Source organism: Tamandua tetradactyla, chromosome 23, assembly GCF_023851605.1.
Source record: "Tamandua tetradactyla isolate mTamTet1 chromosome 23, mTamTet1.pri, whole genome shotgun sequence".
NCBI classification, from domain to species: domain Eukaryota; kingdom Metazoa; phylum Chordata; class Mammalia; order Pilosa; family Myrmecophagidae; genus Tamandua; species Tamandua tetradactyla.
The window spans coordinates 8,532,715-8,558,684 of record NC_135349.1 but is presented as its reverse complement, the minus strand read 5'-3'; the positions used below and the strand labels follow the sequence as shown (position 1 = coordinate 8,558,684).

The following is a 25,970-nucleotide window of genomic DNA, read 5'->3' as shown; positions in this document are numbered from 1 at the left end:
TCAAGGGAGGTGACACAGATCCAACCTCACTATGGAAGGCGTGTCAAGTAATTTTTGGCCTTTTGTTTTCAATAAATTTTTTTACGAAAAAAAAAGTTTTACAAAATACTGTTTTTCTACAATCAAAGAAACTTTTCCCACAGGGTACATGTAAGCTTTGTGCCTTTCAGATATAGCATGCCATTCAAGGGGAAAGGTCTTTAAATAACCACCTAACTGTAAAACCTACAAGATGTGTTGGATGTTTTTTTGTTAAAGGGCCTTTAAAATGCTAAAGCAAGTAATGAAACAGAATTGTTGAATCTATTTGAAACTTTAAGAGTTTCTTTAAAGTGATCCATATGGCACACCCGTTATCACAGCTGGTACAAATGCCTGTATTGAACCCTCAAAACAATGTATACGAACAATATTCTTGGAAAAAAAAATCTGAAATGCTGTCACTGCATCATAAGGCAAACTTCGACAAGGGTGTCGACAGTTTTCAGGGAATTAACAAATAAGCTGAATACTAAGTATTCAAACATTTAAAAATATGGAACACTTCACGAATTTGCGGGTCGTCGTTGTACAGGGGCCATGCTAATCTTCTCTGTATCGCTCCAATTTTAGTATATGTGCTGCCGAAGCAGGCACTGGCCACTTCTTTTTTTAAATCACCATGTTAATCAAATCCTAAGTTGTCAGAATAAAGGATAGTGTTTCAAACCTGAAAAAAGTTCTTCTTTCTTATTTGACAAACATTTATTTTCCCTCTCTGTGTCAGGCCCTGTGCTGGGCTCTGGGGAATGTGGGCATAAATGAGAAAGGACTGAGAGGGGCAGGTGCCTGCCCTGGGCTCCGCACTTGCTAGCTGGGTGACCTTGAGTCTCAGTTTTCTCATACGCTAAGGTCTTCTTTGTTTTGAGTCCAGAGGTTTTAAGAAAGCCTTCAACAACCAATTCCACAGGCCGAGCCCTCAATCTTGGGGCTTATTTTAAACAGGTTAAGCCTATTTAAAATTAGACCTAAGAGTCACCCCCAAAGAAGCTCTTTGGTCACTTAGATGTGGCCTCTCTCAGCCAGCGCGACAAGCCAACTCCCCACCCTCCCCCTCTCTACGTGGGACATGACTCCCGGGGGTGCGGACCTTCCTGGCAACATGGGACAGAATCCTAGAATGACTGGGACTCAGCAACAAGGGACTGAGAAAAGCTTCTTGACCGAAAGGGGGAAGAGAGAAATGAGACAAAATAGTGTCAGTGGCTGAGAGATTTCCAACAGAGTCAAGAGGTTAGCCTGGAGGTTATTACACATTATATATATATATCCCTTTTTGAGTTTAAGGTATAATGGAGGCTGGAGGGAAGTGCCTAAAAATGTAGAGCTGTGTTCCAGTAGCCACGTTTCTTTAAGATGATTGTATGATACAGTTTCGTGATGTGATTGTGAAACTCTTGTGTTTGATGCTCCTTTTATCACGGTATGGACAGATGAGTAAAAAATATGGATTAAAAATAGATAAATAATAGGGGGAACAAATGTTAAAATAAATTGGGTAGAGGGCGGTGTGACGGTTGCTCTGTGGCAGAACACTCGCCTGCCATGCTGGAGACCTGAGTTAGATTCCCGGTGCCTGCCCATGCAAAAAAGAAAAATAAATAAATAAAATAAAATAATAAATTGGGTAGAGGGAAATACTAGTAGTCAACGCAAGGGAGGGCTAAGGGGTATGGTACATATGAGTTTTTTCTTTTTCTGGAGTGATGTAAAAGTTCTAAGAAATGATCATGGCGATGAATATACAACTATGTGATGATACTGTGAACCATTGATTGCACACAGTATGGAATGCTCACACGTTAAAAATGTTCGTGTTTGTATGTTGTTTGACTTTATCAATAAAAAGTTTTAAAAAAGAAAGGCCTCAGTCTGTGCCTGGGCAACTCTTAGGGGCTACCGAGGGAAGTGGGGACATATGGGGGCAGTGACACAGGTTAAGGTAAAAAAGGAGGGGGTTAGGGACTGGCTTAGGCTCTGGACAAGCGGAGGAGGCCTCATCCCAGTAGTTTTGGAGAAGAGTCCCATTGCCTCACTTAACCTTCCCTTGGCCTCAGCAACAGTAGACTGAGCCAAGCTTCCTTTTCTGCCATCTTGGAGCCCTCTCCCAGCCTCAGGACTAAGGTAGGGCCTTAGAGATTCTGGTTCCCTCTCTGGCCTTTCCCCTTTATCCCCACCTCTGGTCCCATCTCAAGTTTCTTCACAACTATCCAAGTTGAGACTACTATTAAGGACCATGGCCCCAGCCACTGGAATTTTTTCATGATGTCCCAGTTCCCCAATACTTTGTCCCTCCCCATCTCTACCACCTCCTCTCTTTGCCTAAAGGACCTCTCGCCCCACCTGGCATTTTTCTCTCTTCAGTACCCATTCCTCTTAGCAGCTCCAGCCTCTTTCCTCTTCTCATTCTCCCATCCCAGCCCTGTAGGGTTGGAATTCACATGTTCTTCTGCATAATTTCCCCCTATTCATGGACTCCATCCTCCAGGGTTCTGGCCCCATTTTTCGTTCTCTTGTTGCCACCCACCCTACTCAAAGCCTCCACCCCCTTCCTCACAGTTGCAGCAGTTTCTCACTAGCCCCTCCCTGGATTCTTCCAAGCCCCGTTTCTCCTTCTCTTCTGTGGTTTCCTGGCATCAACCTTCTATGTCTTACACTGATGTAGACATTCCCTCCCCAACAAACTCAGGTCCTCAGTTCAATATTCTCCCTCAGGCCTAGTTCAATGCTATTGAACTCCCCACCCCAGCCCTGCAAATGTGTTTCACTCCACTGTTCTGGTTTCATCCAATATGCCCTTCTTCAGTCTCCTCTACCGTAAGTAGACTGTGGACAACTTCTTAAACCCCCAATTCTTCACCCTAGCAGCTGGCCTCATCCCATGTCCCTAGAGAGAGACTCACACCCCTTAACTGCATGGTCCTTTGAAGGACTTCAGACCTTGACCTATAGTCTCTTGTCTAACCTAGCCCATCATAGTGTCTGACTCAGTAGGAACTTGGAGATGGCCCTGAATGATCCCCTCCACCACCCAGATGTTGCCACTCGCAAACCAGTATCCAGATCTGGTATTGCTTCTTCCAGAAGCCTCAGAAGATAACATCACCTGGTAAAGTTGAACCCAAGTCAAAACCTAAGAGACCTAAGTGTGACCGCTTTCAGGGAGGTCTTCCTTGTGTCTCTTTTCCTCATTCTTCAGCCTCTCCCCACCCTTTCCTGGATAGGCGATGATTCTGAGATGTGACCTCCCAGGCCTGGAGAGTTGAGGGAGGGGCTAGTTGATCAGGGCTTGGACAGGACTCCCTCACTAGGCAATCTCAGATAATGGGGTCAAGGCAGCCTCTTCTGTCTCCCCCTTCTTTTACTAGAGGAGAGGGAATCAGTTCTTAAGTCTTATTTACAATTTTTCTCTGTTTAACCTACAGTTCGTTAGCCCTTCTTCCTTCTCCTGAGCTCCCCCTTTTCATCTTCTACTACCCCCAGTCAGGGCTTGGGTTGGAGTAATTGGAATCCATCTTTGCAGAAGAGGGTGCAGTTCTAGAACATGCCATCATGAGGTGACCCTGAACGTGGGGAGGGCGGTGGACTTTCCTTTTTCTTAAAGGGTAAAAGAAATTCCTGGCCTTCCAACCTGGTTCAGACAGAAGAACACTAGGAAGAAAGAAAGTGGGACTGGGACACCTTTTGCCCTCACCTCCACTCACTCATCCTCACATCCACGCCGTTTCTTTAGGATCATTTGGTGAAATTAACACTTGTTGAAGGTCCAGAACACAAGCTCGGCGGACAGAAAGGCTTGTTGTCATCTATACTGGGGCCTGAGAGAAGCAGTAAGCAGATTTTAAGGCTAGGATTCCCGTAGGGCCTTTTACATCCTTCAGCACAGCCAGGGCCCAAGGGCAAAGTTATCTCACCCTTCTTAAAAAACAACAACAACAAAACCTTTTTGTCAAATAAAGGCCCAAATAGATAGAAATGTAGAGAAAATATAATAAAACTCCATGTACCCATCCATTCACCTTTAACAATCAACCTTAAGCCAACCACGTTTCATCTACATGCCATCAAGAACTACCCCTCTTCCAACCCCAACATATTATTAGTTTCGTTTCGTTTTTTCCATGGGCAGGCACCGGGAATCGAACCCGGGTCTCCGCCATGGCAGGCGAGAACTCTGCCTACTGAGCCACCGTGGCCTGCCCTCTACTGAATTTTAATTTTCTATACACTTTTGTTTTTGTACCTCACCCAACATACACATATCTGTTTTTCTACAGATGAACACTTTCCTCGAAGGGAGAAAGTTAGGACAGTCCGCAGTTACCGGTCGGAGCCCCAAGCCGGAGCCCCAAGCCGGAGCCCAGGGCTGGCGTCGGCGAAGCCTGGCCTCACCCACACGGGGCAGAGCCTCGGGAACACCCCGAGGTGCTGTGGAGGCACCGACTGGCTGGGCCCAGATGCGCGCGCGCCGGACCCTTTACTTAAGGCAGCCCCGTGGGGGAACCTGAGCAGGGGCGGCAACACGCTCCACACCGCAGGAGGGGAAGGGGGAGGACGCGGACTCGCAGGGACGCCCCAGCGTAGCTCTCAAAAGGGGACGTGGCGCTGATGAGGACCCGTAGCGCCCCAACCGGCTTCCGCTCGAAAACCGCGGCGGGGGCGGCGCCCGCGACCCGCGGGGCGGGGCAGAGGAAATGACTTCACGGGCGCGCCGTGGGGGCGGGGCCGCGGCTGCTCCCTCCGCCCGCTCGAGTGAGGGTAACGGTTCCCGCCAGCGGCGCCTGGGGGGGGGCGAGTCCGTGTCTCGTACCCCTCGGTCCCCCTGCGACCCCGCACCCTGCAGCAACTCCAAGATGATGGGCTGTGGGGAGTCGGAGCTGGAGTCGGCGGAAGGGGAAGAGGCCGTGGCGGCCCCGGGGCCACCCCCTGAACCTCGAGCCCCGGAGCCCCGCGCTCCTGTGCCCGAGCCCGGCCTGGACCTGAGCCCGCGGCCCGAGAGCCCCGAGCTGCCGCGCCGCAGTCCCGGATGTCGGAAGGGCCGGGCGGACCGGCGAGGCGGGGCTCGGAAGGGGCGGCAGGTGAGCGGGGGAAGGCCTCGCCCCGCAGTCCAGCAACGACCCCGCGTCCACCACCTCACGGCTCTCTCTGCCCCCAGGTCCGTTTCCGCTTGGCGCCGACCTCCCCGGGTCGGTCCGAGCCGCCAGCGGCTGCAGCCCCGAGCGAAAAGCCCGCGGCGCCGCAGGAGTTGGAGGCGCCCGCGCTGCAGAGCAGCTTGGCCTTGGGCCTTGAACTGCAGGCCGCGCGGGCCGCCGCCGGGGGCCAGTTTGACGCCGCGAAGGCCGTGGAGGAACAGCTGAGAAAGTCGTTCCAGACCCGCTGCGGCCTGGAGGAGAGCGTGACTGAGGGTGAGGGGGGCAGGCGGGCGGACGGCCCGCGCGGGAGTGGGGTGAGGGGCGCCGCTCACCCTCGCCCCTCTCTGCGGTCTCAGGGCTGAACGTGCCGCGCTCCAAGCGGCTCTTCCGGGACCTGGTGAGCCTGCAGGTGCCCGAGGAACAGGTACTCAGCGCCGCGCTGAGGGAGAAGTTGGCGCTCCTGCCGCCGCAGGCTCGGGCCCCGCCCCCAAAGGTGAGGGACCTGAGCCCGAGCTTCCTCTGTCCCCCCGTCCCCGTGCTCCCCCGAGGCTGCTGCCCCTGCCCGTCGGTGTAACCTTGCTTTGGGCTTCGACTCCAACAGGAGCCACCCGGGGCAGGACCAGACATGACTATCCTGTGTAACCCAGAAACACTGTTTTATGAATCTCCACACCTAACCTTGGCCGGCCTGCCCCCTCTCCGGCTTCAACTCCGGCCCCGCCCTTCAGAGGATACTTTCCTCATGCATCGGACCCTGAGGCGATGGGAAGCTTAGACCTGGAAGCTCCCTGGATTATAGTTATTTTTGTGTATTTTTTTTTTTTTTTTAAGAATAAAGAGGCTTTCGTAAGAAATGGACACTTCTTGGGAGCCCTAAGAAGGGCCTAACTCTCCAGGAGTTTGTCCACTTGGCCTCAGGTTGAAGGCTGCCTATAAGTTGGGCTTTTGGCCCTCTTTAAGAACTTGGTAAAGGAGATGCAAGTTTAAAACGCGGTCCAAGTCAGGGTTTAGATACCCTCCCCACTTATTCTTCTGACTTGAATCACAGCTAGCACCTGTTTTTTTGATGATACCATGCACCATTATTTCTGGTCCCTTAGTTCTTGGCCTATTACACTTCAGGGAGGCTTTCCCTGATTACTTATCTCAAGGAGCCTGCAGGGCAGCTATGTGCACTGAGTTACTGAAATCATCTTGCTTTTACCTTTAAGGGCCTCTCCAGTTGTGTTTACAAATATTGAGTACTCCAAGAGCGCTCAATATTTGCTGAGTGAATGTTCAAAGCACCAGTAACACTTGACAAGCCACTGGAGAACTTCACAATAAATTACCTAAATATCTTATCTCACAGCACAAAAAGGCAGGTGGTGGTGGGGTGGTCCTAGAGCAGGTGGGTGGCTCTAATTCAAAGTACATTCTTCTAATTCCACTCCAACTCCCATGTTAACTGTTCCAAAATTAGCCCTCTGCCCAAAGCTCCCACAAAACCTGTCATTGGTTTTTTTGGGGAGAAGAGATGGACTCAAAAGTTTGATACTAAAATTTTTAATACACCCGTTCTGACTAAGGTTCTGTATACATGGGTGTAGATTTGACTACCATTCTATAATCTTCCTAACCACTGAAAACCCTGTCCTATTTCTTAAGACTTTAGTATGGGCAGAAAGAAACCATTCTACTGGGAGGTGCCATCCCTTCCCCATTGAGTAGAAAGTTACAGACACAAGTGTGGGGGCCACTGCCTTATACATCATGTTTATTGTGCTGTTCTCACATTCAAAACCCAACCCCCTCTCCCAATAGGGGACAGCATAGGGAAGGATTTTCACAGTACCTGCGTGCCTCCCCGCCAAACTTCCATTTCTAACCCCCACTCTGTCTGTGGTCCGCTGAAATGCAGCTAGGGACAAGGGCCAGGGAGAAATGGGAATCTCTCCTTGGGAGAACAAGAGGAGAGGGCCAGAGAATTTGATACCCCCTACCTCCTATGCCCTAGGAGAACAGAGGTCAGCAAACAGTCCATGCCATCCAGCCCAGCAGGCTGGGGGAGAGGAAGATGATAGTAACTCCAGCACAGCTGGTCTTGCTGCTTAAGTGCCAGAGGTACAGGGAGGAGGCTGGGGCAGCAACATAGGAAAAGCTTTCTCTGCAGATCGAAGAAAGGAAACTATTTTTGGAGCCAGAAAGGAAAGACCTTGGGTTACTTTCCTCTTCCCCCAGGTCCTTGGGAGCACGGGCAGCCTCTTCACACTTTTTGTTCAGGGGGCCACTTAGTGGCTAGGGGAGCGGGCCTTGTGGAACAGGTACACAGGACGTTGGAAGCCTGAGGGGAGAGCACACAATCAGGGGCGTTGGCAGGGGCTTCTCAAGACTCCCCGCCCTTTCAAGATGCCTTCTCCCACCTGAAACAAACCAAGCCAGCCTTACCTTTGGAAGTAGTGTGGGGTGTGGCCACAAGTTCATAGCTGGAGAAGCCCACCTCTGGGGATGTCAGGTAGGAACTGAACTGCTCTGGCTTCAACTGGATTCGATAGTAGTTCTTGCAGATGGTTTCCTAGGGAGAAAAGCAGGGGACCACTTCAGCTTACTGCTTCCTCCTTGGCCAAGGATGGCGCCCACCTGAAGAGTCTTTCCATCCTGTTGTTCAGCTCAGGAAAAGACTGGACCTCTCTCCTCTCTGCTTCCTTACTATAAAAGTCCTTCTTACACCAACCAGAGGATGGCTAGTTCCCATTTCCACCAAAACCCAGCTCACCGTGAGGGTCTTCCTCTTGCCGTAGGATGACCAGGGTTGGGGCTCCAGGACCAGGATGCCCCCGGGGCGCAGGTGTCGGTAGATCCGGCGAAACATGCGCTTCAGCCCCTCATCTCCCCAGTTCAGATGCACCCACTTGGTGAGGCTGAGGCAGAGCACCACATCATACTCGGGTGTTTGGGCCTCGACCAGCTCATCTCGATCCAGTACATAGTTACCCTGAGGGCAATAATTGGGGGTGAGGTCAACGGGGTGTTAAAAAGACCATACCCTGAAGGCAATAATTGGGGGTGAGGTCAATGGGGTGTTAAAAATAACCACTGCCCCCACACAACCCCACTGCAGCCTCTAAGAAATCCCTGCAGCCCGTGGCCACCATCCTCTTTGACATGCCCGCACACGTAACTCCCAAAGGGAGGCCTGAGTCTCATTTTCTTTCTATACTTTCCTGCCCTGCTTTCTCCTGGTGGTAAACCAAACATAAGAAGGGAGCATGAGCAATTTTCAAATTAAGTTAGCTACCAAATCTTCAAAGCTAAGATCAAACTGCAGTGTGTGTCTGGATCTCACAAGACTGCTCAGTATTTATCCCACCCCACAAGCCTTAACCAGAGTGACTCAATATTATACAAGGGTATGTAGCCCAGGTTTGAAAATAAGACCAGAGGTTCCTTCCTTGTAATTGTGGCTGGCAAAGTTTTACGCCTGCCCTTTCCTTTCTTCCAGAGAAATGAAAAGCCACATCCTTTAGGAAACCTTTTCTAGGTGATAAGCTTATCACCACCCTTGGGAAAGTCCATTTTTCCAGACTTAACCCAACGCAGTGCCAACTGTTCCTGCAGACAGCCTAGCTGAAGCACGGGGGTGCTAAGTGCAATCGGGGGTCAGACTACAAGAGACTGGACCTCCTCTTTCCTGAAGAGAAGACCTTTGGCTCTTCCCTATCTTACTATCGAGGGGCAACGTGGAGATGGTTTATGGCCAAGCCACTTGGGTTCCTCCTCAATGACACTCTTCAACGAACACTATATTTAATGAAACAAAACCACTGGATGTAAACTAGGTCCCTATCAAAGGACAAAAACTGTTTTAGTCCATCTTAATCCGCCTCCCCACCCATCCCTTCAGGCGATTTCAGTAGGTTTGGGGACAGTGTCCATCCTAACCAAACCTCCTGGTGAACAGATGCACCAGTCCCCAAGGAGTGCTCACTGGTCTGGATTAGTGCTGGGACCAGGGCAGAAGGAGACTGCCTCTATCTTAGGGAAGAGATGACTGCAAACACGTTAAAGCCCCAAAGAGACCTCACCTTTCCCAGTTTAACGAGGGGACTGAGACACTCAGCAGCAGCAGTCACTTGCCAGTTAAGACCCTTTTCTTGAGGATCTGGTTTTTCTAGTGATGAGTTAACGCTCTGAAATCCCTCTGGGTCATAACCTTCCCCTGCCACATTCTCATTTAATCCCATCTCCGTACCTGGCCCCTAACCCAAGAGCCTTCGGACTCTTACCGTGACGAAGACAACGTTGTTGGGGAAGACTGACGTGTCTGCTCCATCCAGTGGCACCTGGGGTGCTGCAATGGGACCTCGGCTGGCTGTCAGCGAGGCCGGGAAGCAGCTCCTCTTTCGGATGGTAGTGGTCCCTTCCCCACCCTCTGCCTCTGGGTCACCCTCAGAAGTCTGGGGTGGGAGACGCAGCTCCTCAGACAGGTAGTGTCGGATGTTCTGGCGGGCAGAGTGGATGAGCCGGGCATCGATATCCAGGCCCACCATGCGGGATGGGCCCCACTTGCAGGCAATGCTCAGGGTCACATGGCCCACATTGCAGCCCAGATCGAGGACGTCCCGGCCCCGAAACCACTCGGGCTTCAACACTCGAAGACGCCCATCCTCACAGGAAGGATTGCGGTACCCATAGTACTTGCAATAATTCCCATACTGGAACTTGCGCTGTTGCTTTTTGAAGCCTGCTGCAGGTAGAGGGTGGTGGTGGTGGCGGCCTCCCCCACTCCCTCGGCCCTTTTCCTTGGGACCCTGGCCTCCACCCCTGGCCCCTGCCTCCGACTTGCTGGAAGTCCTGCGACGTTTGCGGTGTCGTGAGGAGGAAGACGGGGGTGCAGGGGTAACTGAGGCAGCTGGAGGGGCTGAAAGGGAGCCCGTGGGACCCTGTAGGGCACATGGAAGGGGAGACACGACCTCATCCCTGCAGTTGATGGCCGTGTTGAGTTCATAAGGTTGGGGGGCGTCCCGGTTCTGGCCTCTATGCTGCTGTGTGGTGCCCTCCCCCTGAAGTGAAGGAGTGAGGGGGGCTGTGGGCAGCACCGAGTGGTTATCGTTCCCTCCAGGTGCCTGCTGCTGCTGCTGATGGTGCTGTCCCCGGTGTCTATGCCGCTTCCGACCAGTCTTGAGTGGCGAAGCAAGAACTACGTGGGCCTCATCAGTGCAAGTATTGAGACTGAGTGGGTCAGTAATATCTTTGGGGATGAGGATCTCCACTGGATCTCGCCCCTTGGCCGGAAGTGGGGATGACTTGGGGGTCTCCGCATTGAGTTCTCGGCTCACTTCCTCATCCAGGAGACTATTCAGGTTCAGTGGGTCAAAGATATTGCCCCCCAGCAGGAAGTTGGAGGGCAATACAGAGTCACAGTCCGAATTGACCCGCCTGCGCCTCTTGAAGGCCGGATGTTTGAAGCCCCCACCACCTCCCCCTACATTACAGCTATTTCTCCTCTTGCCCCCACCCCCACCAGGGGGCCGGTGGGGCTGGTAGCCATTTCGAGGGCGAGGAGGGGCAGGGGGGCCCAGTTCTGTTCCGCCCCCTCCCCGTCGCTCCTCCCCCACGTCCGGGGCAGCGGCTCGCCCGTGGGGGTCCGACAAGCGGGCCTCCCCTTGCGGCTGCGCCTGGGGGCCGCCCCCTCGCTGCTGCTGTTGCTGGCCGCCTCGAGGAGTGGAGGCAGCCCCGGGGTTCTCCCTGCTGGCCCCAGAAGCCGGGGTCCCCGCCGAGTGTACGCGAGGTCCCGGCCCACGCTCCGTCCCGCGGCGGAGCTCCCCGGAGGCGGCCTCTCGGTGCTGCTGCACCGTGGGGCCGCCCCCTCCGCCCGACTCATCTTTGAGCGGCGGCGGTGGGGCCGGCACCAAAAACGGCTCCTTCTCCGCCGCCATCTCGATCATTTCCTCCCCTTATTCCGTCCCAGTCGAGGGTAACGAGGGGAATCCGGGGGCTTAACCCCCCTCCCTAAGCCTGCTCCCTTCCCCCCTTTCCCGAGTGCGCGCGCAGCTCTGCTCTTCTCGCCTAGTCTCGCGCCCAAGCGCCCCCCCTTCCCTGCGCCCAAGCGCGCCCCACTCGCCCGCGAGACCAAAACAAGATGCCCGCGAGACCCAGACAACTCGAGAAATCAACCGCGCGTGCGCCGACCCCTTTCTCCTCTACCACCACCACTCGATCGCGAGCGCGCACGGCCGAAGCGCGTTCCTCTCGCCCCGGAGCTACGCATGCGCACTACGCCACCACCCTGGTTGCGCGCGCATCAGAGTACGAACCAACTTAACGGCTCCGGGGAGTTTAAATATAGCCCCCCGCTCAACCCCCCAAAAGCCCACCACCCCAAACTGACACCCTACTTCCCTTCGCGGCTATGTCCGTCCCTACTGATATCCTTTGTCTCTGCCACGCGATCCCACCCACCGTAGGCGTGGGACGGGGAGCTGGTGTGAAAAGGTCTCCTTGACACCCGACCCTTGTTCCTGAGGAATGAGTCTCAGCGGTCTCCGCCCGGCTCTAATCCCAACAACCTCCCTACCCCGCCTCTTTCCTCCCCCTAGCGGGGAGCGCCTGCGCACACCCTTTTGGGCTTGCGCGGGTAGATGCAGCACGTGCTAGGGACGACGCCCCGCCCTCCGTCTTGTGGGCGGGAACTGCTACGTCGTTTCCTCAGGTTTGGTACGCGCAACGTGCGTCAGCACGATCCGGGAGGCGTGGCCTTTTGAGGAAAGGGGCGGGCTCATGAATTATTCATGACCTGGTCTCCCACCCCCTTTGCCCACCTACTTAGAAGGGCTTCCTAAGGGGCGGAGGGGTGAGCCTTGAAGTAGAGGAAGGGAAGGAGCGGAGCGTACTGACCGTCTTCCTGTACGAGCTGTTGTCAATAAAATGCAATAGGCCATTTTAACTCACCCCCCTCGAAAATAATCTGTTGAACTGAAAAGCAAACGACAACACTAAAACAGCCGATGTTTTCCAACTTCCTCTTCTTCCGAAGTGGCCAAGCCGGTCTCTGGTTCCTTCCGCCTTCTCTGATGGTGAGCACCTGGGGACACCACGCCCTCCTCCCCGCCTCCACAGCCACGGCCGGGAGACCCCAGCCTCCGCCCACCACTTGACGCCTGCGCACGAGCCCACCACCCCGCGGACTTCGGCCCCCGGCCGCCACCGCCACCTCGCACGCAGTCCTTCCCAAGCACACGCTCGGCTTCGCGCCGGCTTATATAAAACGTATGTGGGCGAGGAAGAGCTTTCAGCCGGCTTTGGGATCCCCCTACTGTGGCCAGTGGGGAAGAGGTTATTCCACTATTCTCCTTGCCTGAAGAGTGCTTGGGGATGCTCGTCCTGTGGTGGAGAAGAGGGCAGTAGAGGCGAAAGTGGGGCTAAGGATAATCTCAAATAAAGGCGTGAACGAGACTAAAAGGCCGATTAGGAATCGAGGGAAGAAAAAACTATCTGAGGCAGAGAGAAAAGCAAGGTAGTAAAAGAAAGATGTGTCAGGAAAAATCAGGCGCTACCCCTGCCGCCCAAGGAAAAGGCGAAGCCAACGAGGATTATGGGATTTGTAGTTTTGGTGGTCGTGGTGGATTCTGTTGGAAAATGGTGGCAATAACTCAACGGCGCAAGCGCAGTAGGTGCTTCCAGCAGCGCATGCGCCTCGGCCATGTGCTCACGCCTCTGGGGGTGGGGCTTATGCTTGTCCTCGCGCCTTTTCTTCGTGGCGGGAAAACTGGATCGAGGTTGGAGGGGTTTGCAGAATCCCTGCAATTGCCCGCTCTGCTCCTCGCCTTTAGGTCCTCCTCGTTCCAGAAGGTAGCTGTCTCTTTTCTGGTTGCAGATGAAATTGCTAGGCGCCCCCGATCCTGATACCTCTTCCCTGAAGAGAAATTTTCTCCTCAGGGCGTCAGGGCGACAACTAACTCTTACCCTTTCTCCTTAGAATCTCTCACCTCAAACCCAGCCCGAACGAACGAACAAAATTAACCCGGTATAATGGCAAACTACGGTCTTAGTGGGAATGAGGATGCTGATGATACCTCGGAGGGAGCTGAGGGGCCACCTCCCGTGGTGGGATTCTTGATCGGAAAAAGAGGCTCGAAAGCCACTATTAGCTTCTGAGGGAGGTCAAGGACATTTGACTGGGTGCGGTCCCTTAGAGAAATTGGTGAGGGAAGAGAGAGGGAAAATGCGGACGCCAGAGCTTTTCTCTTTGGTTTTAAAGGTGGAGTTAGGTGTTTATTGTGCCACACGTCGTGAGGGAAAAAGTGGGTTAGCATCTGGGAGTTCGACACAAAAATACTGGTTTGGAGTCGGTAACAGTTCGGGGCACGTCCGGAAGCCTTTTGGGGTATGGATGGTAAAATGAAGGAGACCAGCAGGCCCCAAGGAGAAGATTCTGTGTCTTGATAAATGGCCGTAACTTTGCACCTCCTTGCACTCCCTGAATTAAGAAGCTTCAGTTCACCGTTTATTTAGGAGTCTGAACTAGGTTTAGTTCAGGGAGCTGCTACTGGCTGTTAGGTCCAAGAGTAAATGTCTTGTGAAGTGGGGTAATAAGGGCAGTAAGGTGAGCTGGAATCTTTGTCGTTGGGTTTTCTTCTTTCTTTTTAAAAGGTTCACTTTAAATCGTGCTTGCTGAGCCCACGCATTCACACACATGTTGCACACAGTCACATACACTCAGAAGAAAGAGAAAAGAAAAGCTAGTATCTGTTCATCGTGGCTGGAAAATAAGCAGTAGTACACCTGTGGTTAGACATGCGCATCCAAAGGAAATCAGACTTAAGAGAAATTTTAAATGCAGTTGTTGTTTGAGGCTCTTGGAGTCTGTGTTAGAGGACAGTTCTAAAGGGTTGACTTTTGTTCTATTAGACCAAGGATTCACGGAATAATATCAGGAGGGAGAAATTCATGAGCACATTCTAAAGGGGGCTGGGGAGGTGGGTAGGGACCAGGAGACAGAAGGATTAATGTTTTAGGGAAATATGGGCAAGACTGAATGCAGTTGTTTAGTTAGATCAGTGCTAAGACGTTTTGATCTCTGAATCCTTTGATATTCTTCAAATTAGCGAGAACGCCAAAGATTTATGAGATTTATACCTATTGATGTTAACATATTAGACATTAAAGCAGAAAAAGTTAAAATATTTATTAATTTTGAAATAACAGTAATAAACCCATTACATGTTTACTCCTAAGTGACATTTCATTTTATTTTGGGGGGCAGAGGGGGTGGTGGTGCATGGGGTGAGAATCGAACGTGGGTGTCCCACATGCAGGCGAGCATTCTGCCACTGAACCAGCCCTGTGCCCCTGAGTAACGTTTTAAATGAAAATTTTATTTTCCAAAACAAAAAAAAACAGCATGAAGAATAGCATTGTTTAAATTTTTGCAAATCTCTTTCATGTCTGGCTAAATAGAAGGCAGTGGGATTCTCATGTTTCTGAATCCAATTTGTTGTGATATCTTGTTTTGGTTGAAGTATGTGAAGAAAATCCAGCCTAACACCGATAGGTAGTTGGAAAAAGGAGGACCTTGTGCATCTACTGAAAGAGACTTAGGGACCTCCAGGGGTCTTTGGCCCACAATTTGAGAACCACTAAACTAGGCGATTTCACCTCAGAGTGAATGTGTTGATTTTTAGTGTTCTAAGTGAAAGAAAACTTTCTGTTTTTTTTTTTGGAGAGCCTCATTCACCTTCCCTTGGTTCTCTTTATTATTTCTAAGTACTTTCTTTTCTCCTCCTTATTCACTCTTCTTTCTTATCTTGAGTAGGTCTGATTGAGTTTATTGACCTATCCTGGTTCCTTTACTTTTTTACTTTAAACCCTGTTGGACTTTTTTTTTTTTCCCCTCCCCTTCTCTCTCCTTTTCATAAGGTAGGAAAAGAAATTAAAATCTCAAATGTTATTCCTGCGTCTACAGCCCCCCACTCATTTAGTAGTTGGTCAAATGACAGTTGGTGGCATTTTACATATTTATTAACCATATATGGTATTTTTTCCCCTTTCTCAGAACTAGCTTCCAATATTCATTTTTGTGGAAGAAGATAATTCGTCTCTAACAGAGGAGTCGTGAGTGACTTGAGTTGTTAGGAAGTGATTTTCTGGCTTTCGGTTCTCTATTGATCAGGTTAGAGCTTTTCTTTAAAAGTAATGTTCCTCATCATATTCCCACACTACATTATAGGGAAGATATAGACTTACTATGTCTTATTAACTCAACCAGTGATCCACAATTTTATCTAGTTGGTTGGGGCTCCAAAAACACACTTGGCCTGTAATAGCTCTTATAGGTTTCGATCAGGATTTAAGTTTAACTATTGGAAAATTTTGCATTTTTAGGTTGATGAAAATACTCTTTTTATCTCATTTAAAGAATTAAAAATAAAAAAAATCATTTTAAGCGGTAATATGTATGTTATAAAATTCCAAAGATGCACAGAAGACTACATTGAAAAGGAAGTCTCCCTTTCACCTCTGCCCTCAATCATCCAGTTTCACTCCTCCGAGGCACTTTTATCAGGTCCTTATGTATTTTTCTAGACATAGTTTGTGAATATACAAGCATATTATGTAGAAATACATTTAAAAAATTAAATGTTATCTCGTACTTTTTTTTTTTTTTTTTTTGCCTCGAATAGCTCTCCTTATAATTCAGTTTTCCTTCACGGGGGCTTCTTAGGATCCTTTTTTGGAATTCTGGAGTCCAGGAGAAGATATGCTTGTCATTTGTGGTCAAATGAATATTCCTTTTGCAGCCTAACTTTATCTGGTTTCTAGCTTTTGTTTAGGATTAAAATAAAGGAGACCAATTTGCTGCAGTGTTTCTCCCCCAAATTCCCACTTGTCTTTTTTTCCTGGAGCATATACTTTTGGAGGTTGATAGTGATGAATTAAGATGGAAATTGTGAGAAAATTTGCTCTTTAATGTAAAGGAAAAGTTGCTATGCAATAGCACATCTGAATTATTCACATTTATAGACGTAAGAAAACAGACATAAAATGCCAAAGCTTAATTTAGACATACTTTGCATTTAGCCATGCTGTGGCCACATTTTGTCAAGTCTATATAAAACACCTTTTGAGTTCATCTTGGGATCTAAAGGGAGGAATCCTACACCTTGAACAATCCAGTGTTCATTCTAGCACGGCCATTTCAGGGTCCTAAAATTCTCAGATCCTTTAAAGGGAAGTGTATATGAACACAAGGATCCATCTTAAGCTGCTTTGGGATCTCTTTATAAGGGGAGAGTTACAAGAGTGAGTTTCAGGTGTAGTGCTTTCAAAATGCTCAAAACCAGCAGTCAGAAAGGCGTTCACTGAAAAGGATATAGATATGTTATTAGTAGGATTTAGAGACAAAAAGCCTGAATTCATCTTGGCTCTACCATGTATTAACACTGAGACTTTGGGGAAACTTCTTAACCTCTCTTTGCGTATTTTTTATCTGTAAAAAGATGAGATGAACTTTATGAGTTCTAAAGGCCCTTGTGGAACTTTTATGCTTGTTTTAATTGTTTCAAAAATAAGAACGGTTTAAATGCTTTGAGTCTAAAAAAGCAAAAAACACATAGAAGGGCTATAATAAGTTTAGTTTGATAAAACAAAAAAACATTTACTTTCTAACAGCTGGGTAGAAATAAGTGGAAATTTAAAAAATATGTAAATTACTAGAGCTTCACAGGATGAATTTTGGCACTCTAGGTGTCATGAATGTTTGGAGCTATTGAGCTCTTCTGCCTTTGGTGTTGGAAGCTCTGTACGTAGCTGCCTATGACTGTGAGTAGCCTGGTTCTTTTACCTTTTACCCCCGGAGTACCTACAGATATCATTGTTTATGTGTATTTTCAATATGACCTTTCTATGTGTGCTGTGATAAGAAAATGGTTGTGAAATACTGAATTGGACTATTGGGATGCAGCTTAGAACAGTTAATAGCACATACTTTGAAACCAGATGGGTTTTAATTGTGATTTTACCACTTATCAATTAGTTATTATCTCTAAATCCCTCTAAGCTTAATTTTGCTAAGTGCAAAATGGTATCTATCTCATAGATTTATTGTGAGAATTAAATGAGATGATATATGTAAAGGGTAAAGGATATAATCAGTGCTCAGTACATGTTGGCTATTATTATTCATCACAGTTCACTAAGAATAACAAAGCATGTCTATGTAGCATAGAGCATCTATGAGTAGATTGCTGCAGATGAACTAAGAATGTAAAGTGAAGAAGCTAGGTTCTTATAACTAGTTTCTCTGGGAACCTCTGCCAGTTACCAAATATTTCCGAGCCATAAATACATATTGCTGGAATCCAGATTGGAGATTTATTGGACTAGAAGATCTAAGTAAAGAGTAAAACATACATTATAGTGATATAAGAAATGAGGTTCTCTATGCAGAGAGACCTCTGAATTAGGTCAGAAAGTTGTCAGATTGTTTGTGACTGTCTAAAATGAGCTCATTATTCTGAAGAAAACATGCACTTTTTAACTCCCAGGACTGTCCAAACGCACCTATAACTACCTATTCTTCCATCACTATCACTACCGTTTCTACCTCCTTGTGAGCGCCTACCTTGTGTTGGCCATAGTTCTGGGCATTTAAAACACTAATCACAACAATGCTGATCTTTAAAACAGTAGGTTTTCCTTATCTCCTGATATGTGGTTGTCACTGCTGAGGAGGTAGAAGTTAGTCAAGAAAAAAAACAGAAATGTAATTCAGGGTTCCCAAGCAAGAAGATCCTGAACCCAAGAAGACAGGAAGAACAAAAAGTCTAAAGGCATGTTTAAGCAAATTCATGGCAGTTAATTTCTTTTTTCTAACAGAGGCAAAGGACGTGTAGCTTCTGAGCTGAATAATGACAACACTTGAGAATAAAGGTGAGTCAACAGTGAGGGAGGTTCACTTTTGGTGTTTCTCTCATTTCCCTCTCTTTATCAGCCCTTGATCACCTGGACACCCTTCCCACCAAAGGGTAGCTCAGATCACATTTATTTTGTGTCTACTCTGTTTAAATTACTCTCCTCTGCCAGATACTTTGAATGATATAAATGTGGCTTAGAAACAGTTCTGCCCAGAGAACGTATGATCTAGTAGGGAAAGAAAATAATTTAAATACTGATAAGCTGAAGTTGAATATGGTAAATATCAAGAGAGGTACAAAGTACTATGGAAGCTCAAAAGAAAATGTTTATTTATACCTGGGAGAATTAATACAGTTTTCACGGATGAGGTGTCGTAAGAGCTCGGCTCGAATAATTTATAGTTTTTAACTGGGAGAGGTATAAGGGTAAGGAAGAAAGGATGTCGTAAGTAAAAACCTTCTGCCTCTCTAATTTTTTTTAATTACTCCAATTGCCCATAAAACCTTATCTAAAGTGAAAATCAGCAAATTAAACATTTTTCCTTGGAATAATTCAGCTTACTGCTTGCTGATATTTATCACCTTTGAATTACTCGGTGGTTCCCAAAGCTGGCAGTGCATCAGACTCATCTAGATAGCCTTGTAAGATTATAGATTCCTGGGCCTCACTCTAAACAACTTCATCAGGGCTGTGGACTGTGGGAGGGAGGTGGGGAGAAATGCAGAAATCTGATTTGTTAAAAGCACTTTCCAGATAATTTTGATATGGTCAGAGAAATTGGCAATCTCTGTCTTAGACCATGTGTTTCATAAATTTCATTTGATCATCAAATTTGTTTCAGAATGTGGGAAGAGACCAAAGAAAACCTTTGCTCCGCCTACACAAAAATTGCACAGCCTGATATCCTTTAGCCCTAACTCACCCAAAGAAGAAGCCCTAGGGGTAAGTTGCCCGGCAGCAAGGGCCAGGCCAAGCCTGCCAAATGCCAGATTTGAGAAGAAGGAGAAGAAAGTAAACACAGAGAATGGTCCAGGCAGTGTCCAAGAAAAGAAAGGAGAGGATGGAGACAACAAGCAGGCAGAGAAGAAAGCAGAAAAGGTATCAGTCACGTTGATTGTCTTTACTTAGGACGGTCTCTTCTATATACCCTCCACCTAGGCCAGACACACAGAATCTTTACATTGGGGAAATTCATCCTGTACGTTCAGATTTTAATTCCTTTTTGGAGTTTTCATTTTCTTCAAAGAGATTTTTAAAAATGCTTTTATGGAAGCACTTGACAGAAAAAAGTAGGTAGATAGAGTTTGAGGTGGAATGGAGGTTGAGAGTAAAAGCAGACAGAGACTTTATAAACTTTTTCCCTTTTTTTGGCTCCTTTATTCCCAGGAAATCAGGGGTAGAGTATATAGAATTCTTAGATATGTTGACTTATGCTTTTAGTCTTGTGAACTTACTGTCTCATCTTAAAATGGTATACGCAATTTTCTTCCCCTACTCTGGTCTCTGCAGGAAAAAGCAAGTCTTACAAATGCAGAATTTGAGGAGATTGTCCAGATTGTGCTGAGGAAGTCCCTACAGGAATGCTTGGATATGGCTTATGGTGAGAGAAAAAGTTTCATTTTGGTAAAGTGACCTTTATATGAGTGGCAGAACAAGTTTGACAGCTTCCTCTATTCCCTATATCTTCCTAAGTGAGGAAATATTATATGAGACTTTGAAATATTTTTATAATAGTTTATCTGTTATCAGTAGGACTCTAGCTAAACCACCTTAGATAAAGAATACAGATTTTTAGAAAAAGTGGCCCACATGGACTTCAGAATTTAAATAGTCTCATCTAAATTTTTAAAATGCAATTTAAATTCATTTCTATGTGTTCACTTTCTACATAGACAGGATAAATTGTTTTTCCCATATTTGAATAACTCAATCTCCATCTACCCTTGTAATTTTCTGTTTCCAATACTGCTTTAGCATGTGCTGAGGAATTTAGAGTAAAGGACTCTACAGTGTAGGCCCTGAGGCCTTCTCCATGAGGTCATGAGGCTAAGGAGAATGGTCTGAGATTTTTAACCATTTTCAGATGTACTTCTCCTCCTTGAGGGAGCTTGAGGAACAAATGATAAAAAATGCAGTACAAATGATTTATTTTATATACATAAAATTAATGTTGTCTGGATATCTTGGAATTAGATCAGTCTGGAAAGGCTTGCAAAAAAAGATATAGAAATGCAGTTTTTCCTGAAAATTGAAAGGTTTGATGTTCTATGATATGACAGAGGCAAAGGTATGCTCTTCTAGGTAACATGTGAGAGACATTTTAATGATAGAGATGGTTAGGAAATAATGGAATAGTTGTTTTGTTTTACTGCTTCTCTACTTATGGTATTTTTGTTTTGGGAGGGATAGGATCTAGCCTTGGTTTTGTAAAGACTTCCTGTGCCCAGCCCATGGGATATGCCCAGTCAGACAAGGAACCAGGAATTGCTTCTACTGCTACTGCTGAGAATGATAATGCTGATGGGTAAGTTTATGTTAGTGAGGCAAGCTGATCACTTAACCTTGCTAAATGGCTCTCTATCGTTCCATCTATCTATCTGTCTGTCTGTCTGTCATCTATCTATCTATTCATCATCCATTTGTAGATTTCTTTCAGGAAAGATACCTTTTTGAGTTGGGAAAAATAGACAAGAAGATGGATAAAATTACCTCAAGAGGTTTTAGAGCACCTAGAATTCTTCTTTTATCCTAACTTACCCCAGTAGTTTCTTTGAAAATTAAGAATACTGTAAATTACTGTACTCTAAATTATCATTTAAAAAAAAATCTCATTTTCAGAGAAAGACTAATGGTACCTCAAACTCCAGAGATTTCAGCCTCTCAGGAAGATAGAGCTGTCCCTGAGATAAATACATCTGAACCAGGCCTGCCAGATCCTGCACCTTCTGCGAAGAAATTCAATAGATTCTCCTTAAACAAAAGAAAGAAGGAATCTCGTAAGTATGGTCAGGTATCTTTTGATGTCTGGCTCCAGTCCTTATTCCAGGAAATTGAGAAATGGGACAATGGACAGGGTGAGAATTTTAGGTCAAAGCTTGAAACTGTTAGGCTATGATTTTTCTTTCTTCACTGGACTTTACTATCTTCTTTGCCTCCCCACCCCCCTCCACCTCTAGTGTTTTGTTTTGTCTTCCTAGAAGATGAAAAAATGGAGGAAATCCAAGGCAGACCTGAACTTAGACAGAAAGACCAACTAAAGAAAACGATTCAGGATCATTTTCAGACCAGTGACCAGCAAAAAGGAGAAAGAAGTAGTTTTGGTGAGTTTGTTCATTGTTTGGAAAACCTACTTGGGCTTAAAAATTGGCAATGGAGGAGAGAAGCAAAGGTTAGAAAGTTAGAGAAAACTCTGCAAAGACTGTCTCTCACAATTGTCTGTTAGAGGTGCCACTTCTGAGGAAGAGAGGGAAAACTTTCATTCATTTAGTCATTCATTCACATTACTTGTAGTTGTTGGGTACCCACTATGTATCAGACATTTTAGGAGGTGCTGAGTAAATGTAGAGGAAACTATTTTAAGTCCTTACTCAAAAGAAGTAGGTTGTGAGAAAGTCAGATAAAAAAGCTACAACTTGGGGGTGGACCTGAAAAGGTTTCAAAGAGAAGATACAGCTTGAGTCAGATCTTGCAGTATGATTTAATCAGGTGAATTGAGGTGAGAATGGGGGTCAGTATACTAATTACTGGTAGAGTTATAGAGAAGGACTTATGGTTGTAGCTTTTGGGTATGTGGCAAGGGGTGGGGGTGGTAGGTTGGGGGAGGAGATAAGACTAGATGTGTGCAAGGGCCAAATCATAAAGAGGCTTACATGTCAAACTAAGAGGTTTGGATTTTATTTTAAAGGTAAGGAGAAACCATTGAAAACTTCTTGATAAGATTTTCATGTTATAATGATCATTCTGGCAATAGCATGGAAAATAGATTGGTGGAAGTAAGACTAGACCCATAGAAACGGTGATACAAGCAAGAAAAGATAGGGGTGGTAGCAGTGACAAGGAAGGGACAAATTGGAGAAAATTTTAGGAGGCCAGATCAATATGATATGATTGCTAGTTAGATAAGATATGAGAGTTGAGGAAGATTTAGGCTTCTAGGCTGATCGTTTTATTTAATTTAATTTTTATTTTTATTGATAAATCTTAGCATACAACCATTCCATACATGGTGTACAATCAGTGGCTCACAATATCATCACATCGTTGTGTATTCATCACCATGATCATTTTTTGAACATTTGCATCACTCCAGAAAAAGAACAAAGAAAGAACTCAAACATACCACATCCTTACCCCTCCCTCTCATTGACCACTTCCATCTACCCAATTTATTTTAACCTTTGTCCCCTCTATTATTTTATTTTTTATCCATATTTTTTTACTCATCTGTTCGTACCCTAGATAAAAGAAGCATCAGGCACAAGGTTTTCACAATCACACAGTCACATTGTAAAAGCTATATCATTAAACAATCATCTTCAAGAAACAAGGCTACTGGAATACAGCTCAACGGTTTCAGGTAGTTCCCTCTAGCCACTCCAAAACACCATAAACTAAAAAGGTATATTTGTATAATGCATAAGAATAACCTCTCAACTCTGAAATCTCTCAGCTACTGAATCTTTGTTTTGTCTCATTTCTCTCTTCTCCCTTCTGGTCAAGAAGCTTTCTCAATCTCTTGATACCAGGGCCTGGCTTACCCCGGGATTTCTGTCCCAAGTTGCCAGGGAGATTTATACCCTGGGGAGTCATGTCCCACATAGGAAGGAGGGTGGTGAGTTCACCTGCTGAGTTGCTTAGAGAGAGAGGCCACATCTGAGCAACAAAAGAGGTTCTCTGGGGGTGACTCTTAGGCTTGATTTTAAGTAGGCTTATCTAGGCTGATCGTTTTCTAATTTGCTAAAAGAACCATTATCTGTGACAGAGAATATAGAAGAAGAAACAAATTTAAGATGACAAATTTAGCTTTGGACAAGTTAGGGGTTCTGGGAAATGTACAGGTAGTGATGAGGTTTGGAGTTTGGAAAAGAGGTGTGGGTTGGAGATGTAGATTTGGGAGTCATCTGCCTCAGTGGGAATGGATGGTGTTTTCTAAGAAGAGAGTATGGAGTGAAAGTAGAAGAGCACTGAATAAAAAACCCTGGGAACTTAATGTTTAGGGATTGTGTAGAAGAGCTGCTCAAGAAGAAAAATAAGAAGTGGTTAGAAAGGTAGAAGGAAAACTAGGAGAACATGGTATCACAGATATCAGGGAGAGGAGAGAATTTCAAGAGAGAGTCTTCAGCCATGTCAGACATTATCGTAGAGAGCCAGAGAATAGAAAGATTTGAAAATACTCAGTGAATATCACAATTAGAAATTCATCACTGTCCTTGGTTAGAGCTCCTTGATAAGGGTGAATGGCAGCTTAGAGTTGAATGAAGAATAAATACTTGTTTCAATTAGTTTAGTTGTGAAAAGTAAAAGAGAGAAAATGGTGGATAAAGGGGAGTGGGTGCAGAGTTGAGGGAAGGTTTTTCCTTTTTTATTTTCTCTTAAAAGAGAAAGAGACTAGAGCATATATACATGATGAGGGAAGATTGTTTATATAGAGGGAGAGACTGAAGAGATGGGAATGAGAAGAGATTCAGAGGATTTATTCTTAGAAAGTAGGACACGTCAGCCTTTGTGATTGGATGGAAAGAGAGTAAGGATGGATATGGATTCATTTATTCTTTTAACAATATTTATTTGTGCTTTATTATGTGCCAGGTGCTACAAATATACAAGTGGACAAAATAGATACCCTTGCCTTCGGAGAATTTACAGTTTTAGTGTGTTAGACAGTCAATAAACAAATCTATTACATGAAATAACCAAGGTAATATTGGGAAGTTTTATGACAAGGAATAAAATAGATCCTGCAATACATTAGAAAGTTCACAATTTCAAAAATAAATAGTCTTGACTTCCGGAGAAGATGGCGGCTTAGTAAGACGCGCGGATCTTAGTTTCTTCTCCAGGACAGCTACTAGGGGAGTAGAAACGATACAGAACAGCGCCCAAAGCCACAACAGAGATAAAAAAGACAGCGTACCCCATCCTGGAACGGCTGGCTGGCTGAGAGAAGCTGCTCGGGTGAGATCGCCGAGGCACGCGGGCTTCACCGGGCGGGGCGGCAAGCGGCCGGAGCCACTCCCTTCCCCCTTCCTGGGCCGGCTGGGAGAATTGGAGAGGCGGTCCCCTGAAACCGCGGCGGCAGGCGCCCACACCACGCGCGGCCCCCTGGACCAACTGAGAGAATTGGATCGGAAATCCCCAGGCCGCGGAGAATGGTGACGGGTGGGGGAGGCCCCTTCCAAACCCGTGACTCCCCGGGAACGTGCACTCTCCCGGGCGGGCCGCTGCCACTGGCGCCCTCCCGCCACGCTTGTCGCTCGGGCAACTAGGGAATTCGGACGGGCGCTTTCCCGGGCTGTGGCGGCCAGCAACCCTCCCCGCATGCGGACCCCGGGCCGGCTCGAACCCTTCCAAGCCACTTCAGCTAGCGAACCTCCCGGACGGCGAGAGTTTTCCAAAGTTAAAGGTCCCACAGCACCTTTTACTGGTGGGACCCGCAGACAAACGTGTGCCACGAGCGCCACCTACTGGGCAGGATAAGAAAAACAGAACCCAGAGATTTCACAGAAAAATCTTCCAAACTTTTGGATCCAATACCCAGGGAAATCTGTCTCAATGCGCAGACGCCAACAGAAGATAACGGATTACGCTCAAATAATTGAAAATATGGCCCAGTCAAAGGAACAAACCAATAGTTCAAATGAGATACAGGAGCTGAGACAACTAATGCTGAGTATACGAACAGAAATGGAAAACCTCTTCAAAAACGAAATCGATAAATTGAGGGAGGACATGAAGAAGACATGGGCTGAACATAAAGAAGAAATAGAAAAACTGAAAAAACAAATCACAGAACTTATGGAAGTGAAGGACAAAGTAGAAAAGATAGAAAAAACAATGGATACCTACAATGATAGATTCAAAGAGACAGAAGATAGAATTAGTGATTTGGAGGATGGAACATCTGAATTCCAAAAACAAACAGAAACTATCGGGAAGAGAATGGAAAAATTTGAACAGGGTATCAGGGAACTCAAGGACAATATGAACCGCACAAATATACGTGTTGTGGGTGTCCCAGAAGGAGAAGAGAAGGGAAAAGGAGGAGAAAAACCAATGGAAGAAATTTTCACTGAAAATTTCCCAACTCTTATGAAAGACCTAAAATTACAGATCCAAGAAGTGCAGCGCACCCCAAAGAGATTAGACCCAAATAGGCGTTCTCCAAGACACTTACTAGTTAGAATGTCAGAGGTCAAAGAGAAAGAGAGGATCTTGAAAGCAGCAAGAGAAAAACAATCCATCACATACAAGGGAAACCCAATAAGACTATGTGTAGATTTCTCAGCAGAAACCATGGAGGCTAGAAGACAGTGGGATGATATATTTAAATTACTAAAAGAGAAAAACTGCCAACCAAGACTCCTATATCCAGCAAAATTGTCCTTCAAAAATGAGGGAGAAATTAAAACATTCTCAGACAAAAAGTCACTGACAGAATTTGTGACCAAGAGACCAGCTCTGCAAGAAATACTAAAGGGAGCACTAGAGTCAGAACCGAAAAGACAGAAGAGAGAGGTATGGAAAAGAGTGTAGAAAGAAGGAAAGTCAGATATGATATATATAATACAAAAAGCAAAATGGTAGAGGAAAATATTATCCAAACAATAATAACACTAAATGTTAATGGACTGAATTTCCCAATCAAAAGACATAGAATGGCAGAATGGATTAAAAAACAGGATCCTT

General features: G+C 46.4%; 3 protein-coding genes and 1 non-coding gene across 15 annotated transcripts in view; 2 read left to right on the top strand and 2 right to left on the bottom strand.

Annotated features, from left to right (window-relative positions):
• Nucleotides 1-529: 529 nt before the first annotated feature.
• LOC143667874 (U6 spliceosomal RNA) lies at nucleotides 530-636 on the bottom strand. Its single transcript, XR_013168182.1, has one exon. It is a non-coding gene; the product is annotated as a U6 spliceosomal RNA (small nuclear RNA).
• A 4,117-nt stretch (nucleotides 637-4,753) lies between these two features.
• Nucleotides 4,754-5,997, top strand: PPP1R35 (protein phosphatase 1 regulatory subunit 35). The gene is made up of 4 exons (XM_077140769.1): nucleotides 4,754-5,117; nucleotides 5,195-5,444; nucleotides 5,528-5,664; nucleotides 5,773-5,997. The coding sequence occupies exons 1-4, from the start codon at nucleotides 4,893-4,895 to the stop codon at nucleotides 5,944-5,946; spliced, it is 786 nt and encodes a 261-aa protein (XP_076996884.1). The 5' UTR covers nucleotides 4,754-4,892; the 3' UTR covers nucleotides 5,947-5,997.
• A 913-nt stretch (nucleotides 5,998-6,910) lies between these two features.
• Nucleotides 6,911-12,316, bottom strand: MEPCE (methylphosphate capping enzyme). The gene is made up of 4 exons (XM_077140744.1): nucleotides 9,437-12,316; nucleotides 7,927-8,145; nucleotides 7,599-7,725; nucleotides 6,911-7,494 (listed from the first exon to the last, which is right to left on the bottom strand). The coding sequence occupies exons 1-4, from the start codon at nucleotides 11,096-11,098 to the stop codon at nucleotides 7,442-7,444; spliced, it is 2,061 nt and encodes a 686-aa protein (XP_076996859.1). The 5' UTR covers nucleotides 11,099-12,316; the 3' UTR covers nucleotides 6,911-7,441.
• The window catches only part of ZCWPW1 (zinc finger CW-type and PWWP domain containing 1), a 27,649-nt gene continuing 13,167 nt past the window's right edge, over nucleotides 11,489-25,970 (top strand). Inside the window, exons 1-9 of one of the 12 annotated variants that reach the window (XM_077140753.1) lie at nucleotides 12,496-12,666; nucleotides 15,205-15,321; nucleotides 16,896-16,970; nucleotides 18,027-18,080; nucleotides 18,907-19,163; nucleotides 19,575-19,665; nucleotides 20,469-20,589; nucleotides 20,904-21,061; nucleotides 21,263-21,385. In XM_077140753.1, the coding sequence (XP_076996868.1) occupies nucleotides 18,059-18,080; nucleotides 18,907-19,163; nucleotides 19,575-19,665; nucleotides 20,469-20,589; nucleotides 20,904-21,061; nucleotides 21,263-21,385 (772 nt within the window). In that variant the 5' untranslated portion in view covers nucleotides 12,496-12,666; nucleotides 15,205-15,321; nucleotides 16,896-16,970; nucleotides 18,027-18,058. The other 11 variants (XM_077140751.1, XM_077140750.1, XM_077140749.1 and 8 more) reach the window with 11 other exon arrangements.